General features: G+C 35.2%; 1 protein-coding gene across 1 annotated transcript; it reads left to right on the top strand.

Moving 5' to 3' along the window:
- Positions 1-339: 339 nt before the first annotated feature.
- LOC132561037 (chorion peroxidase-like) lies at positions 340-11847 on the top strand. The gene is made up of 12 exons (XM_060225754.1): positions 340-535; positions 1411-1537; positions 2666-2880; positions 5557-5736; positions 6151-6208; positions 6509-6615; positions 6882-6983; positions 8520-8612; positions 9390-10107; positions 10427-10596; positions 11139-11241; positions 11655-11847. Exons 1-12 carry the CDS (start codon positions 340-342, stop codon positions 11845-11847), a joined length of 2262 nt encoding a protein of 753 aa, XP_060081737.1.
- The last annotated feature ends 6309 nt before the right edge of the window (positions 11848-18156 follow it).

Raw genomic sequence — 18156 nt, forward strand, 5'->3', positions numbered from 1 at the left:
TAACATTTTATCTTGATTGTGAATGCATTAAAAGATCTCCAGATGATGATGTGCTTGACGGATGTTTTCTAATTATGTCACCACATTACAATATCTGTTATTGCCGGACTAATTATATGGCTATACAAGATAAATCTAACTGCCAGGTTGTCAATTTCATCATCTCGTTTTGGCTGATAATATTTAACCCAACATGGGAATTTGATTAAGATGTGTGCTGGAGGCATCGAATTTAACGACATGTCACATTGATTTTTACCTTTGTTCATATTGGGGAGGACATCGATTCTGTATAGTAACAGCACGTGGATCAAACCTTTTATTTTTTTCAGAGAGAGAATGACTTCAATACTGAAAGTGAGCTCCATGGCTCTGACGATGGCTGTATGCCTTGTTCAAGCAAATGCGTCACGTCCGACTTCCGTCCGATTTACGAACTACCCTATTCTTCCTAATATGATAGCGAGCTCAATATTTGCGGCAGTCACGAAACTTGAACTAGAGAAACAAGCGAAGGAAAAACTTTACCAAGCAGGTATAAGAAGAGACAAAATAGCACATAATACATAATTTTGTATGTTGGAACTATGAACAATAACCGCGTCTTCCCTACTTACACAATTTATGGAACCAAAGAGTGTCGATCTTGGCGATGTAATCACTGACAATTTGAATGTGTTTTACTTCAAATTAAAAAAAACAAAATCTGTTATGTTTCCCCGGCTATTTAACTATTAACGGCAACTCATTTTTTACTAAAATTGTTTAAAACCAAACTACGTCCAAAAAACTCCAACAAGCTTAAATCGTGTTTCCTATCATATAGCCCCCGTCAACTGAATATTCTTCATTGTCGTTTAAGAAATAGGGCAAGCTCACTCAACTATGACCTATTCAGAGCCAATCTCATGAACACAGCATCTTGCTCCTGCGGACATCCCTCTGAAGATTCCTTTCATTATTTAATTCATTGTTCGAACTACATTCAAATTCGTAACACCCTGTTCACCGAACTGTCGTGGTATCAGGATGATATCTCGATAGATGTACTTTTAAATGGAGACGTACGACTAAGTTCAGCTGAAAACTCACTTTTAGCTAGAGCTGTTCAAAAATTTATTGATGCCTCTGGGCGATTTGGCTAGTTTCTGCATTTCTTCCTTTGTACTATATATTCCCTTCTTCCTTCCTCACCTATCCTCCTTTCTTCTTTACATCCTTCTTTTTTTTGTTTCAATGAAAAATATTATGATTCAATATATTGTTACATTGCTTGTAATTAAGTATTGTTTTATCATTCATGTAATGGAGAGGGCTTAATAAGTTGGAAAAACTTGTGCCCAATCCAATTGTACAAAGTTTTGCAATAAAATAATTATTAAATCAATTTTTTTACGATATGAATTTCAGGGAGTGCTGCGAGGTGGACTAGCAACGGTTGGAGTCATGCCCATCGATATTTAGATCCTGTGGCTGTCTCTCAGATGAATGATAATTCATTCCTAACTGTTCAATCAGCCAAGGAACTGGTTCGTCGGTAAGAAAGTTAATTTAACATACTCGAGTCATTCGCTATTATAATATCGATTTTTTTTCTTTTGATGCCATTGGTGCTATCGATTTTAGACTTTTAGGTTTGACTCTTAATTTAATCTGAACACTCATTTTACGATGGTAGTATTCAAGGTCAGCATAGTGATCTCAATAAGAAATTTTCTATTTCTTTATAATTATATGAAGCTCATTAGTTTGCTTGTTGGTTCCGATGATGTATAAATTGTTAATTGAGAACGTGACATTACTTGCTTGGATTGACCGAGGATTTAATTGGCGGAAGCAGAAGACGCTTACTCTTCAAGAACAACTGGTTTTATTCTCTTTGTACTTTTTTCAGGAGTCTCACAACCAACTAGCCTTTAAACAGTTAATAAGGAAAAGCTAAAATTATAAAGCTGAAGCATTACGTCGATATTTGTAATAGACATAACAAAGATAAAACAGCTGGGAAGCAACTGGGAGAAAATCTCGGGAACTTCCATAGCCTTTAGAACTAGAAATTGCCATTCATCAACCCTTTAACAGCAAGAAGCTGATCAACATTTTTCATGGGTTCTCAATTTCAGTTGATGACAAGCGAATTCTCAGACTTTAAAAAATAAATCTGCAGCGCAGTAAACTTATGATACAAAAATTCGAGAATAACATAATTTCCATCCAGGACACCATATCTTCTTTGCTATAGCCAATTATTTACTTACATACATTGATAGGACAACATTGTACTGTTAATGTTGTTATTTTTAAGTACATTGTAGGTTTCATTTTTCACCAATTCGGAGGAAGGAATAAAACCGAGAAGAAAATATGAACTGAATGCAAATTTGATACATAGAAGATATTTAGTGGCTACCCGTTTAATTTCATAAATCTATCATGTAATAGAGTATATTTATTTTTCACACGTGCAAAGCGTGGATGACTGTAATACAAAATCGACAAATACAATGCAGTAAATACAAAAATCACTCTGGTTGTCAAAATTACAAAAGTAACATCATTACTGCAATGATGATCTAAGTTTCAATCAGGTTGATAATTTTTTTATCACTAGAAAACAAATTCCAAAAACCCTAATGACATATAATATTTCATTTTCATTGAACAGAACAAATACACCACTTCCTCATCTTCAGTCTGATCCAAATGTAGTTTTGGAATGGCGGAAGCAGATCAACTCAATATGTAGCACCCCGATACCACAGTGTAATCCAAATGATATATATCGATCAGCCGACGGCACGTGCAATAACCTTGAGAACCCCACATGGGGCTCCTCCATGAGACCATACCTTCGATACCTGCCGGCAGCCTATGACGATGGTAGGTTTCATATTAGGTTTACGGGAACGACGACGGTACGTATTATAGGAGGTTTACGGGATCGGCGACGGGAAGTAACATAGAAGGTTTACGGGAACGATGACGTTAAGTAACATCGAAGGTTTACGGGAACGAAGACGTTAAGTAACATAGAAGGTTTACGGGAACGACGACGTTAAGTAACATAGACGGTTTACGGGAACGGCGACGTTAATTAACATAGAAGGTTTTGAGGAACGACGACGTTAAGTAACAAAGAAGGTTTTCGGGAACGGCGACGTTAAGTAACATAGACGGTTTACGGGAACGGCGACGTCAATTAACATAGAAGGTTTACAGGAACGGCGAAGTTAAGTAACATAGAAGGTTTACGGTAACGATGACGGTAAGTAATATAGAAGTTTTACGGAAGTAACGATGATATGTATCATAGAAGGTTTACGGGAACGATGACGGTATGTATTATAGAAGGCTTACGGTAGTGACGACGGTATGTATTATAGAAGGTTTACGGTAGTGACGACTGTAAGTATTATAGAAGGTTTACGGTAGTGACGACGCTAAGTATTATAGAAGGTTTTCCGTAGTGATGACGGTATGTATTATAGAAGGTTTACGGTAGTGACGACTGTAAGTATTATAGAAGGTTTACGGTAGTGACGACGCTAAGTATAATAGAAAGATATACGTATTAGAAGGTTTTCCAGGAGGTTTAGTGATGACGGTACGTATTATAGGAGGTTTACGGGAATGACGACGGTACGTATTATAGAAGGTTTACGGTAATGACGACGGTACGTATTACAGAAGGTTAACGGGAGTGACGACGGTTAGTATTATAGGAAGTTTACCGTAACGATTACGGTTATTATTATAGAAGGTTTACGGGAATGACAACCGATCGTATTATAGGAGGTTTACGGGAATGGCGAAGGTAAGTATTGTAGGAGGTTTACGGTAGTGACGACAGTGCGTATTATAGGAGGTTTACGGTAGTGACGACAGTGCGAATTAAAGGAGGTTTACGGTAACGATTACGGTACGTATTGTAGGAGGTTTACGGTAGTGACGACAGTGCGTATCATAGAACGTTTACGGTAACGATTACGGTACGTATTGTAGGAGGTTTACGGTAGTGACGACAGTGCGTATTATAGAACGTTTACGGTAACGATTACGGTACGTATTGTAGGAGGTTTACGGTAGTGACGACAGTGCGTATTATAGAACGTTTACGGTAACGAGGTTTAGGAGGTTTACGGGAGTGACGACGGTAAGTATTATAGGAAGATTACCGTAACGATTACGGTACGTATTGTAGGAGGTTTACGGTAGTGACGACAGTGCGTATTATAGAACGTTTACGGTAACGACGACGGTACGTATTGTAGGAGGTTTATGGTAGTGACGACTGTAGGTATTATAGAAAGTTTACGGTAGAGACGACGGTACGTATTGTAGGAGGTTTACGGTAGCGATGACGGTACGTATTATAGAAGGATAACGGGAATGACAACGGTGCGTATTATAGGAGGTTAACGGGAGTGACGACATTACGTATTATAGAAGGTTTACGGTAGTGACGACAGTGCGTATTATAGAAGGTTTACGGTAGTGACGATAGTGCGTATTATAGAAGGTTTTCGGTAGTGACGACTGTAAGTATATACGGGAAGTGTAATTACATAACACAAACTAACGTTGTCTTGTCATTTTTTTCAATAAATTAAACAGCACAGTGATGTAAAAATTATTTGATAGTCAAATCACTTGCCATGAAATTGCCTTTGATATTTAAGTCACAACTCAAGTACAAAAATTGACGAGGCGATCTATCACAATTTATCCCAGTGATATATATTGTGCTGGAAAAAACGCAAACAATCCATAGCGAATTTTTCAAATGTTGTGTTGTTTTTGTTAAATCTATTCCAATTCTTCTGATGAGTGTTTTACTGAACCCAGTTATGTAAATAGGATATATATTCAATTACTCTTTTATTTTAAATGCATTCTTAATAGATTATTTCAAATAGAATAGTAATATTATTGGAACATATGTTAACGACTTGGCATATCAAACTACCATAATGCCTTGTTCTCATGTAACAAAATACCATCTTGACACAGTGTGCCGAATTCTAGTATGAACTTCGACTACAAACACTGATACAGAACACACAAGCAAAGCTTATATACATGTATATATAGAATAGGGTTTTTTCAATTCAAATGGGATTTTATGAGAAATGCGAACGGATCTTAGATTTTTTCTTGGAATGCAATAACGAATTTTTTTTTTAATCTCAACATGTAAGATATTTTCATCTTGTCACTTCAAAATAAAACTGGAAATGTATTAAATTAAAAATGCGGCAAACAAAAGACAATATTTGTGCAATTTTCAATTTATGTCATAAAGTTATTGTCCCTTTTGTGACATCACAATCCATTGTAACTCGCGTACAGTTGTTGTACAGTTTTGAGATACTCAGATCTTAATTCAGAATAAAGATATATACATCACTTCTGTTTATATTATATTTTCGTGGTATACAAACCATTTAGACCATTTTTTTTAGAATTCCTGGTAGAAATGAAAAAAATAGACCATTATCTATAATGAAAAATAAATATAATCTTTTGCATGTTCTATTTTTGTTTCTATGATCACAGGTATAGACATACCACGACAACACAGTGTAAATGGCGGACGCCTATTTAGTCCTCGTGTAATCAGCAATGTCTTACACAGCACTGGACGGAGTGACCTTGACGAAGGAGGTCGTTCTGTGCTGTTGATGTCTTGGGGAACAATAACCGCTCTCGATCTTTTAGGAACAAGTGTGTCGCAAGGTACCGTATTTTACCTACACAGAAAGAAAGGAGCTGCATACTTAAGCAAAAAAAATATATCGTTTTCGACTGTTCATATTTTTGCGTTGGAATAAATTTGTGAAAGAAGTCTTTTTCGTGAATAATACGGAACGAATTAAAATTAGCACTTCTTGAAAATAGCAGCATTTTCAGAAACTTGTTTTATCTACAAATCAAGAGCTAACTCGTCAAATTGATTACATATTACAATAGGATTTATCGCTATATCTATCCTGACGTCATGTTCGGTATTACTTCATCTATTTACGTTTCTCTTAATTAGATTCCATTATTACATCTTAAAGTTAAATCCAAAATTATTTTGATATTTAAGGAAGATTTTTTTTTTCATTAACGTTCTTGGTATCCTTCCTTTCTTTTATATTGTTGCAGGTTTAAATAATTCCGATATCACGTGTTGTCCTGTCGGTCAATCTACAGCGGATCAGATGTACGTTACGTATTGGTAATTGTAACAGACTGAAAAGAAACAAGGACTACTTAATAGGAATGTAATTTGATAAAATCCCTATTTTACGAAACTGTTTTTATAAAAAAGATCATGAGATCCCCCTCCCATGAGTATCATTATAAGAAATGAAAATGTGAGAAAGTAACGTGATTTTAGGGTAGATTTAGTCTGATTTTATTCGATGCATCAATTTCAATATATTGTTTAAGAACAGTCTCTCTTTGAGCAGAAGATCGCTATCATTGGTATTATATTTAATCGTCTTCATTGTTTTAAAAGAGCTTCGTGTTTTCCTATCAAGATACCAAAACATGACCGTCGATTTCGTTCAAATTGCATGAATTTTGTGAGATCGGCAACGGCACCTTCCCCAATGTGTGATATGGGTAAGGATTTGAATCATCATTATCTCGAAAACAATGACTTGAAACTTGTTTTGATTGCATTTTTAAAGATGAAAAATTCATTATAACATTCCAACTCAATAAAGTAAGGTCAATTTTAGATATAAAAAATCTTTCTATTTATTTAGGAATCTATCACTCAAATTCAAAACAGGTAAATATTGCCTTGTAACATTTTAAATCTTTGAGAAAATAATCATGACAGAGAAGCTCAAGAACATAAAGCTATTCCCTTACCTCTTTTACAGACGTGCGAAACCAGATAAACGAGCAAACATCCTACATAGATGCATCGATGATATATGGATCAACACAAGCTACCCAGAACCGACTGCGACAGGGAAACGGAGGTAATTTCTCATAACATTACAATTATCTGGAAATTATCCAATACCATTCAACAGAAATTCAACGCATACAGATGTAATTTGACTTCAAACAGTGATGATTACGGGCCAACAGTCGACCAAGACAACTTGTTACAATTATGTAATATTAAATAATGATAAAATTGATAAATAATTAAATCAAAACTGAAAAAAGACAAATGCAATTGATAGGCTTAAGCCTAATGTAACTAGTAAAATAAGTAAATTGCATCATTTACTGATAAGATTTTACATGGGTCTGTTCCGTTGACATGTATGACTCACCCCTCTTGTGAGAATTTGGCTTTTCAGGACGAGGTGTGCCGAGTACTGAACAGCCAAACTCTTACACGAAGGATGATATATCCCTGTCCTTGAGAGAGTCATTGGGTGAGGGTGATCATGCTTCTTAGGGAGAAGAGTTTGTCTGGTATACTATAGCCTGAATATGGACCAATGAAACACCGCAACAATGAAACAATGAAAAGTAGTCAGCCAAATACCGTTTGATTTACACATATTGAGTACCAAAATGAGCACTTATATATCACCGATAAGAAAAACACGATTTCAAATAAATAGACTACATTCATAATTGTTTCGCTCATTGGTAATGCAAAACAAGGCCGGCGATTTCTAATTTCAAGCTGTGTCTGAGATCCAGCACAAATAAGGCTGATATCCCGTGAAAACGTCGTTGTACATGTAATCAAATCACTATCTAGTGACATCAGTTATCTATAAACGTATACAAACTCCAAAACAAAACCATTTCAGTATACTGGTCAAGAATTATACCAGAAATATACGCATAGTATTTCATTCAAATTAAATCAGTCGACATTGTTGTTGACATTTCCGAAATATAAACTTTTCAAATGACGGATGTGATTGGTCGATCTTTTTCCTTGACCAATTAGGTACGTTTTCTGAAGAGACAATATGCCCCATTGCTAATTTGGCAATGTCAACAACAATGGCGGCTGATTTCATATGAATTTAATCTGGTTTTCAGCTGACAGACATAGCTACATGACATGACTACTGAAGATGTAAAACTCGAACATTGTTCGGCCGAGTACCGGAAACTGGTGTCTGGTGAATTTCTTTCTGGTGTTTCAGTGGTCCCTTTTACTGGTTATATATACCATACAAGCCCTCATTGTGATATGCTCATGTGGAACAGACCAATGTTTGATTATTCTTCTCACAATGTCCCATGGAATGTGCGTCGAAACTGATGACGTTACCAGTTCACGACATGGATAAACTACTTAAAATGTTTATGCTACATTTGTGCGTTCCAGCTGTCTTTCCCTACTCCAAGTGAGATACAATTTTCCCCTTCCTAGCAACCAATGGATTTCCTGAAATTAGATGGTGACGAATGTTTACAACTTTGTTCAGAAGCGAACTTCAATAGCCGCTTTTGTTTATTGATTTTTCGAACTACCGAAACAATCACGATTTTGTCTTTATTGATAACAAAAATGTTTGAAATGACTTCTATGTAAAAAGGCTTTCTGAAGACGGGTCCAGGAAGCCTGCTCCCACCAGCAGACGACAGCACATGTATACTATCCAATCCCGGAGAGTTCTGTTTTGATGCCGGTAATATACAATTTTGTATATATTGTATTATTCGAAAAGGTGTTTTTTCATAGTGTTTCTATTATATCAAATTTTGTACTTGTATTATGATATTTGCTAAAATTTATCAAAAGAACATTTTGATATGAAGTAACAGCTAGACTATTACAATTTTCCCCAGATTTACACAAATGCTTAAACCAGCACTAAATTTTGTATTGTGTAAATTGTATACTAAATTAATAGATTTGCCGTGCATATAGAAATGTCGCCATCATTATTTAATTTCGAAACATTGATACATCTATGTCTTTTTTTATTCTTTTCCTCCCTTTTTGGGGCTTCTTTCCCACCACTTCAAAATCACCCGACATCACAGCGAGTCCTAAACCGATCACCTTTATTGATATTGGGCCTTTCTCCATGAATTCCTATTCCAGTTCGCAGTTAACGGAATTCATATACATTATAAGCACATCTTTTTGTTCAATGCATGGGGTTTGTAAACCTGAATAAGATTAACAAGTGAACGACGTGAAAATTGCTCGCTCCTAAGAAAATTCATTCGAATCAAAGAGTCCGAACAGAAAATTATTAATTTCCTTTTCGATCTTTTTTGCTTTGTCTAACCTCAATACTATAAATTAACTATCAAGTTGGGCATTGCTTTTAAAAGTTTTGACATAATCACATTTCTATTTCCGTTGATGTTAATACTGTAATAAAAATGTTGCTACAGTAGAACATTGTGCAGATATGGGTATAAATCCAAATATGAAAATCTTTGGCGTTGTCTAGGTGACCAAAGAAACACCCTGGTACCATCGCTTGCGGCTCTGTATACAGTTTTAGTTCGAGAACATAACAGGATAGCTAAACAGCTTCACTACTACAATCCTCTCTGGTCTGATGAGAAACTTTTCCAAGAAACTCGAAAAATCATAGCAGCTTTTGTTCAGCACATCAACTACAATGAATACTTACCACACGTCCTAAGTGACATACACATGCGAGTGCATGGGCTGTATTCTTCACCAAGAGGCTACAACAATGTGTATAATCCAAAGCTCAATCCTACGGCAGCCAACGTCTTCGGGGCGGCAGCCTTCAGATTTGGACATTCCAGTGTTCCAAGCTTCCAGGGAATAAAGGATCTGCACACTCAGTATGCAATCCAAGTACCAACAGAGCTTACTTACCTAAGACCGAATTTATTGTTTGCTGACAATGGACAAGGTGTTGATAAAGTGAACTTTTGGCAGCTTAATTCTATACAAGCGAAACAGGATAGATTCTTTCAAGATGCTACAAGGAATGAATTATTCTTAAATGAAAGTGGTGACGCGCTCGACCTGGCAGCGATTAATATTCAAAGAGGGCGTGACCATGGTCTGCCTTCATACAATGCATGGAGGAAATGGTGTGGATTACATCCTGCACTTCACTTCAGAGCGAGCCCTGGGGGACTCATACATCACGACCCTCTGTCAGCAATTCTTTTATCCAAAGTTTACAAGTAGGTAAATACGTATGATGAGAGCATCCGCGCGAATGAAGATCAATTCTACATTATGGAGTTCACTTTCTATTATTTGTCAACAAATATTTCTTCTTTTCTTGCAGACAAACAATGCCTGCAATAACATTGAAAACATTTGTGAAATCCGTCAAATCTCACGTTTTTTAATTTGTCTGATCTTGCATATTGTTGGTTGTCAAGCATTTTAGGTGTCATTTTAATAACATTAAAAAGATGTACCCGTATGAAATGTCACATAACTACAGTTATACTGATCACGTTCACAAAATATTTTATTGTTATTTACTTATCAAAGGCATCCCGATGATATTGACCTCTACACGGGTGGCCTATCTGAGGCTAAAATTAAAGGTTCAATTACCGGTCCGACCTTCTCGTGTATCCTAGCCAAGCAGTTCCAGTTACTGAAAGAGGGAGACAGATTCTGGTACGAACACAACCTCCCAGGTGTTGGATTTACAGCAGGTAAGTACAAAGCAAGTAAGGCTTATCGAACATTTCAGAAGGAAATTTGATAGAAAAACAAGTCTTTAACTGAAAAGACATCATCTTAATTACAACGTATATACGTATGTACATCGCTATCTAAATGTGTATGTCCATGAAATAATAAAAAGGCACAAATCGATATGGATAGTAGCATAAATTAGGCCACGAAATAAAGAGCTCATGAAAAATTATTTTTCGCAAACCACGAAATTGAGCGTCACGGAAAATATGACTTTACAGTAACGTACTTAATGTCAGTGTTTAGACAACACAAACCTTGTTAGACATTCAACAATGTACATGTCCGTGTATATTTCTGCGTCCAAAATGAGTCCTATCAAAATTGATCCTAATTTGCCAATCTCTAGACTTTTCTAAAGATCATCATCTAGTATACTTCCTCAGCAATTTCATATCAAGAGAGCTATAACTACGCTGTTCAGGAAACATTTTTTTTCATATGATCAAGATTGACTTAGGCTACTTTAAAGTCAATATTCAAATAATTTCCCTTTCAGCCCAGTTACATGAAATCAAAAAAGTTCGACTTTCTCAAATTATGTGTCGGAACACTCGTATTAGGCAAATCCAGAAAAATCCTTTCAAGGTACCTTCTCTGTAGTAAGTATCAATAAGGGTTTATTTTGCCTATCGGAACACCTGATCTTATTTCAAGAGTCTCCATGAAATGTTTCTCTGAAACAGATTTTATTTAGATTGTATTGACATGTCTGTGTTATTGTTGTTGATTTGTTGTAATATGCTTTAAGGATATGTAAATTTAATTGTAGGAAATGAATTGATTAATATGTATAATACATTTTGACTGAAACGATAAAAAAGTCAAGTCGATACTAATAGTTAATAATGAACTTATTATTTGAAAAGCATGGATGTTGTGTACACATTTATAATCATCGTTGTAATCAACGTAAGAATATTTAAACGAAAAAAAAATATTATATAGGATTCTTTTGTCTGTTTATAAAACCTTTTTAAAGAGATATGACATGTATGCTTATTTCGCAATGTAGCAACCAAATTGTTGGATGTGAATCTTTACCGAGAATCGACCTACGCCATTGGATTGAACGATCCAGACACCACGTCTACGTATTTCCAGTGACGTCACGTCAATTCTTCAATTCAGCGGTGATGGTACCAAACAACCCCGTGCGTCTATGGACATTCGCGTTGCCTGCGACTCTTCAGGCGATTAATTTGTGACAAAAATAAAGATTATGTAGTCAATGACTTCTTTTAGAAAATGTTTGCTTAATTTCTTAGCAATTATGATGTTTAACATTCAAAACAGGAAAATTATTTATCTTGTCCGTGTGTCCACCACATAAAATAACATTTTTTAAAAAAGGTAATTAACTATAAGACTAGTATAATGAAACGCTGTAAACATTTCTTCATGTGGTGTTTTCATACTTTTTACTCAGAATATAGAAGATCCCAACACTCTCCTCATCACTATATGATATAAAGAAGATATTGACCAAAATGGCTACATATTTAGCACATTACTCACTCATTGTAACTTCGCAGTCCGCGAAAAGATATAGTCTAATTAAAAAATAGGTATTTATATACATATATACACACACAAATGAATTTCGTTGGGAATTTATTCTTATATTCACAAAAAAAGACATGTTACTTATTCATGTCACGAGTACTATGATTTGTAAAACTTATTAAATGATATGTTCTCTTTTTTCATTGGTGTAAGTATGCAAAAGTATTACTTTTCAAAAGTGGAAAATACCAAATATATGCTATCTTTACTACTGAAAAATAACACGTGTATAATGTTGCTGATTCTCTACATTTCAATGGCAATAATAGTGATAAATGAATTTGAGCATGTCTCCTTGCTCCCAGTGTATCTACAAATAGTTTGAGATTGGCCACGAGAAGGTGGGGGGTAGGGTGTTTTCCACGTAATTCCGTGATTTTTAGAAATAAATGCAAGTAAAATAAAGATTTCTACAGATCAAAGAACAAAAAAAAACTGTTCTCAAACACACTTCTATACTATGCAGCTGGTTGGCTAGCTTTAACACCATAAACATCGTCCGTTGTAATTATTAAAAATGTATCATATCTATTAGGTTATGATTCGGTATGGAAGACTCTTATCAAGTAATGCCAAGTTCTAAATTACCGGCATCAAAACAGAACTCCCCAAAATTAGATAGTGTACACGTGCTGTTATCTGCTGGTGGGAGCAGGACACAGAACTCCCCAAAATTAGAAAGTGTACACGTGCTGTTATTCGCTGGTAGGAGCAGCCCTCCTGGACCCGTCTTCAGAAACCCTATTTCAATAACTGACATTTCACACCTGTTTCGTTATCAATAAATGGCAAAACTCGTAGTTGTTCCTATTGTTCACAGGTATTACTCAAAGAACAACAAGATGGTATAAAATCTTTAAATCTACAAACGAAAGCGACTAACGTTGTTCTCTTTTCAACAAAATCAGAAAAGTTCGTCATCACGTGACTTCGTACTTTTTTTTATTTGTCTTAATTCACTTGAAAAAACAAGTCTGAAAACCAAGTTTGCGGCCATCAATTTTAGCGGGTGGACTGCTCACGCAAATACCGTAAACAGTAATGGCACGCGAATATTGGATTTTTTAGTACTGTAAAACTTTCTAGGAAACTAATTTTGATGATTCGAATTTTTGCTTCGGCCCGAAATTTGTTCCTATACATATTACTACTAACTTACCCGTTTATGGACTTTAAGTTTAATTACTCGATCTTTTCGATGTTTCGAGGTTTTTTCACAGGCCGTAAGATATGATAGCACAGTCATTAACACCTCATAATTCCAGTTGATTCGCCCCGCGGTAGAATTTCACACATGTATATCAACATAAGGCGCTACCTGACAAATGGATCACATTGTGATTTTCCATATTTTAGGAGGTTGATCAATAACTAGACACAGATGAAAGTTCAACTGCGTACGTAAAAGCCATGATATATTTAATCAATAAGCGTAATGGTATGTCGTGTGATGTTCGCCGTCATTGTAATAATAACTTTCAAGTGATGCCTAATTACGGAACAGGAAAACATACGGATTATGTCACTCGTTTACAAAGCGCCAATCACAGTTCTAAACATAAAAACGTCAGAAACATGGTGGTGATTTATCTGTAAATCGTTGTCCTACACTCCCAGACTAGCCGTCGTCAGAACATTTATATTTTATGATCTAAGATAAATAACTGTCGTTTCTGAACTGAATACATTATGATCTTAATTTGCTTTCTTTCAAATGTTTAAATGCTTATAACGTGTATGCATTTGAATAATGACTGTAACACATGACGTCCATTTGAATGCTGTGGTTCGTTCCGTTTAAAATTGATTGTATAATACATATTGTGTACATGAAGGTATTTGCAAAGTTCATGCAATTTGAGCGAAATCGACGGTCACCTCCTGGTATCTTGATAGGAAAACAGGGAGATCTATTGTAATAATGAAGACGGTTAAATATGATAACAAATGATAGCGATCTGCTACGCTAAGTAAATATTAAAATTTCTATGGTAGAGCGACACTTGTTGAAATAAAACTAGATCTATCTCGAAATTATTCCATTTCATATTCACTTCTCGCGGCTTCTTTTTAATCATAGCTTTAAAAGGTATGGAATTTACTTACAAAAGAAATAATATATCATCGTTTTGTTTGTTTGTTTGTTTGTTTTTTTGTTTTTTTTTTTTTACATTTTTGTATTTTTTCTGTATTATCAGATAACTTATCTTCAACAATTGCGACGATTTTAACTTGTATGAACACTTGTTGGCCCGGATGCAATCACTCGAGGAGTCTTGCCTAGGAAGGAAAGCGGGGTACCCTCGAAGGTTGATAACATATCTTTTAACGTTGTTTGGTGTTACCACTGTGCCATCCGACCAATTAACTGAAAGGAGTATGTAAACAATGTATACAGTTACCAATACGTAACGTAGATCTGATCCGCTACAGACTGACCGAAAGGACAACTCATAATACCGGAATTATTAAAACCTGCAACAATATGACAGAGCAAAATATCAGTCATAAAAAACCATGGAAAAAGAAGAAAAACCTAAACAATATTCTTCGTTACATATCAGCCAAATTCATTCATTCAAATGTAATAATATGTGATATTTTACATACAACAACCAGTATATATGACGCAATACCTGACATGACGTCACGAAGGGCATGGTGATAAATTAATAAAACCCTATTGTATTGTGTAGTCAGTTTAACAAGGTACCTCTTGTAATTTGGATAGAGTAGAGTTTCTGAAAAACAGTTTTAATTTTCGTTGTTTGCAAAGACAAACTATCATCATGAAAAGGTGCTATATTGAAAATAGAACATACATTCATTTCATAATTTTCACGAAAAAAATGAATATGTTTTATTCCAATTGTATCTAAACATGAAAAGAATATACTGCTGAAAATAATATTTTTACAGTATTTCTGCTAAAATGAGCAGCGTCTTTTCTCAGTTAAGTGCCATACCTTTCGATACAAGTGTCCTTAAAAGATCAGAAACAGTTTATCTTCTCCTTCGTCAAGGTCACTCCGTCCAGTGCTGTGTAAGACATTGCTGATTACACGAGGACTAAATAGGCGTCCGCCATTTACACTGTGTTGTCGTGGTGTGTCTATACCTGTAATCATAGAAACAAAAAATAGAACATGCTTAAAATTCTGTTCAAAGGCAGGTTTTTTTTCATCAAACACATCTTCAATTTTTGTTGGAAATCAGTTTTAATTTATTGTATAAAACCACAATGTATGATAGACTAAAAATAATGAATACTACTTTTTCTAAATAAAATTCTGGGTAAACTTATTATCGTGTCTTTAGAAAGCAGTTTGATACGCGTGTTGTAATAGATTGTGATGTCACTATATGTACAATGACGTAACGTCATGAATTAAAAATGGCGCCTAAAAATGTCTACCTCTGTTTAATTTTGTTTTCCACATTTTTACTTTGAAACTGAAAATGTCACTTTTCTCAGCGATGTGGAAAATGCATCTTCAAGATTTAATACCATGTGAGATATTATAAAACTTGTCCCAAATATTTAATTTTACCCCGATAAAACTTTTATTTCTAGTTTCATAAAATATCATATGAAATGATAAATCCTTTGAGTTCCTGTATATATATATATATTGTAATATTGATTCTGTAACGATTTAATCAGAAAACAGCATGAAGTGGTAGAATGCCATGTAAATCAGCCTATAGATTGGTGTCGTCTTGTTGTCAAGGGTGACGTCAAATATCTGACGTAGACTCGCGCTAGAATTTCCTGAATTTAATTTTTAACACTTTTTATTCTACCTGTTTGTGTTTTCCTTTCAATGTGAAATAAAAGAAAATAAGTATTTCCAGTTAAATGTAAAAGGTATAAGCTGATTAACATACTAATTAACATACTGGGATCAAGCAGTGCACTAATTAGGGGTTAATTTGAATAGGCAGGCCAATTAAGACTTATAACATAAAACAATGAAATACTGAAGTGTTTAGCATGGATTGACAATGTCATTCAGGAAGACATCGTTGAATAACGTAATATCTACCAGAGTGCATTGCTATATCCAATAACACCTCTTCAGTTTTTTCTGTATTATTATTTCGACAATAGATGTTTGTTCATCTGGAAAACGACTACATTAGTTTATATAAACGCCATGGAATATATGGCGGAAGATGAAATTTGAGTAAACAAGCACCAATCGTCGTGTTTACATTTTGTACTTTCACTTTTCATCTACCGACATATTTTTTGAGATACATGTTGATATACTGTGATATCAGTGATAACTGATGATACACCATTGGCACATAACCTCCAAAATGGCCAAATGTTGTTTTTAACTCTGATCGATGGCATACAAAACGATGTTGTCAGGGATGCCACTATCGTTTTGCCCGACGTCAAACTTTGACCTTGGCCGCGAGGTCAACTTATGTTGGTCCGTGAGCCGGTTAACAGAGATGTATTACGACTACTAAGGAACGACAGAGATATAATGGTGTATACGGTACAATCCATCAAAATCAAACATACAGTGACAGACATTCGCGATCATAACTGAACGTAAGTTGTGATTTCAACGGCGAGGGCAATTCCGTTGAATGTGACTTTGAATTAAAATTTATCGTGTTTGCAACAATGTGCTTGTGAATTTATTGAAAAATTGACATAATACTCAAATGTGAGTGGTGTTATTACACTTCCTGTAAACATTTACCTGTCACGCGCTATGACGCTACTCATTCAGAGAGTATCTATAAATTGTACGTTAAACTCCCAATGCATGTTTTTAATGTGTTTTAACATTTTTTATACTATGGTGACAAAATATAAAAGTATGAATAAATCAGACACTGACCAGTGCGAGTTTTTTTCTTCTTTTTATTTCCCTTTTTCCTTAGAATGAGAAAACAGATGAATATTTAACTTACCGAACCATAACGCCTTCTGGAACAAGAGCGTTTATGTAGTATATCAGCTCTTAGTGTTATATAACTTATACAGGCATAATACCTATACATATTTATTCTCATAACTTCTTTTTGTTCTGGTTATTTGGTGAAATATTCAATAATCGGGTCAAAACAAAAACAAAAACAAAAAAATCACATGACTTTTCATATTATTAACATTAGAGTGACACAAATCGCGCATACAATTTCAGTATTTTTAGCACATTGCCTGTGGTATTCGCAAAATAGAGGGGTAAAGGGGGTAGGATGTTAATGAAACTTTGCATTGAAAAAAATAGCTCCGCCAACGCGGGCAATACCCCACAGCCTTATTATAAAGTTGGAAATGTGTGGTTGGGGTGAGTGGAAAGTTATCTCAAGGATGGGTTGTGTAGGTCCATAGGCCCAACGTCCCCAGTGAAAATGGTGATGACCGGTGATGTAGTTTTTGAGATAATAAGCGGTATGCAATTGTGGACGGACGGCGAGACTGACGGACGGAGGGACTGACGGACGGACGCCGTGCGTGATCGCAATACCCCACACCCTTTCGGGCTGTGGGGTAATGACTCGCTGGTCTTGGGGTTAGCTCTGCGATATTTCAATATTTTGTTTGTAAACTTAATGTAGCTTTCTTTCTATTTGTTCTTATAAAAGAAATAAATACATTTTTTATCTTGTTGGTACATTTTCTTTAGTTGATCGGTAAAATCAATATAATTACCATCCTTCTTCCTCAATGTATACAAGATATCTGCTGATATGTATGTGTCACTCTGACATTTGGGATATGCCATTAACTGAGGCGCCATCTACAGGACAAATGAGAAAAAAAATCGTTTTTGAATGATATTAAGTTATGAGAAATTAATCATATTCAGGGAAATAGATGTGGCCTCCTTTTTGCATTTAAAGGTCATCGCTCACAATCAACTGTTCATTTGACATATCTACGAGGGCTGCTTGATAAGTTATGAACCTCTTATTTATGTGTT

Source organism: Ylistrum balloti, unplaced genomic scaffold (assembly GCF_031769215.1).
Source record: "Ylistrum balloti isolate Yb309-2 unplaced genomic scaffold, AGI_CSIRO_Ybal_v1 Utg371142, whole genome shotgun sequence".
NCBI lineage: Eukaryota > Metazoa > Mollusca > Bivalvia > Pectinida > Pectinidae > Ylistrum > Ylistrum balloti.

What these genes read in the sequence shown, in the direction of transcription:
- LOC132561037 (XM_060225754.1), top strand. Translation starts at nt 340, where the DNA reads ATGACTTCAATACTGAAAGTGAGCTCCATGGCTCTGACGATGGCTGTA. An exon ending in GCCAAGGAACTGGTTCGTCG is followed by an intron (nt 1,538 to 2,665) that starts GTAAGAAAGTTA and finishes TTCATTGAACAG; the next exon opens with AACAAATACACCACTTCCTC. An exon ending in CAATCTACAGCGGATCAGAT is followed by an intron (nt 6,209 to 6,508) that starts GTACGTTACGTA and finishes TTGTTTTAAAAG; the next exon opens with AGCTTCGTGTTTTCCTATCA.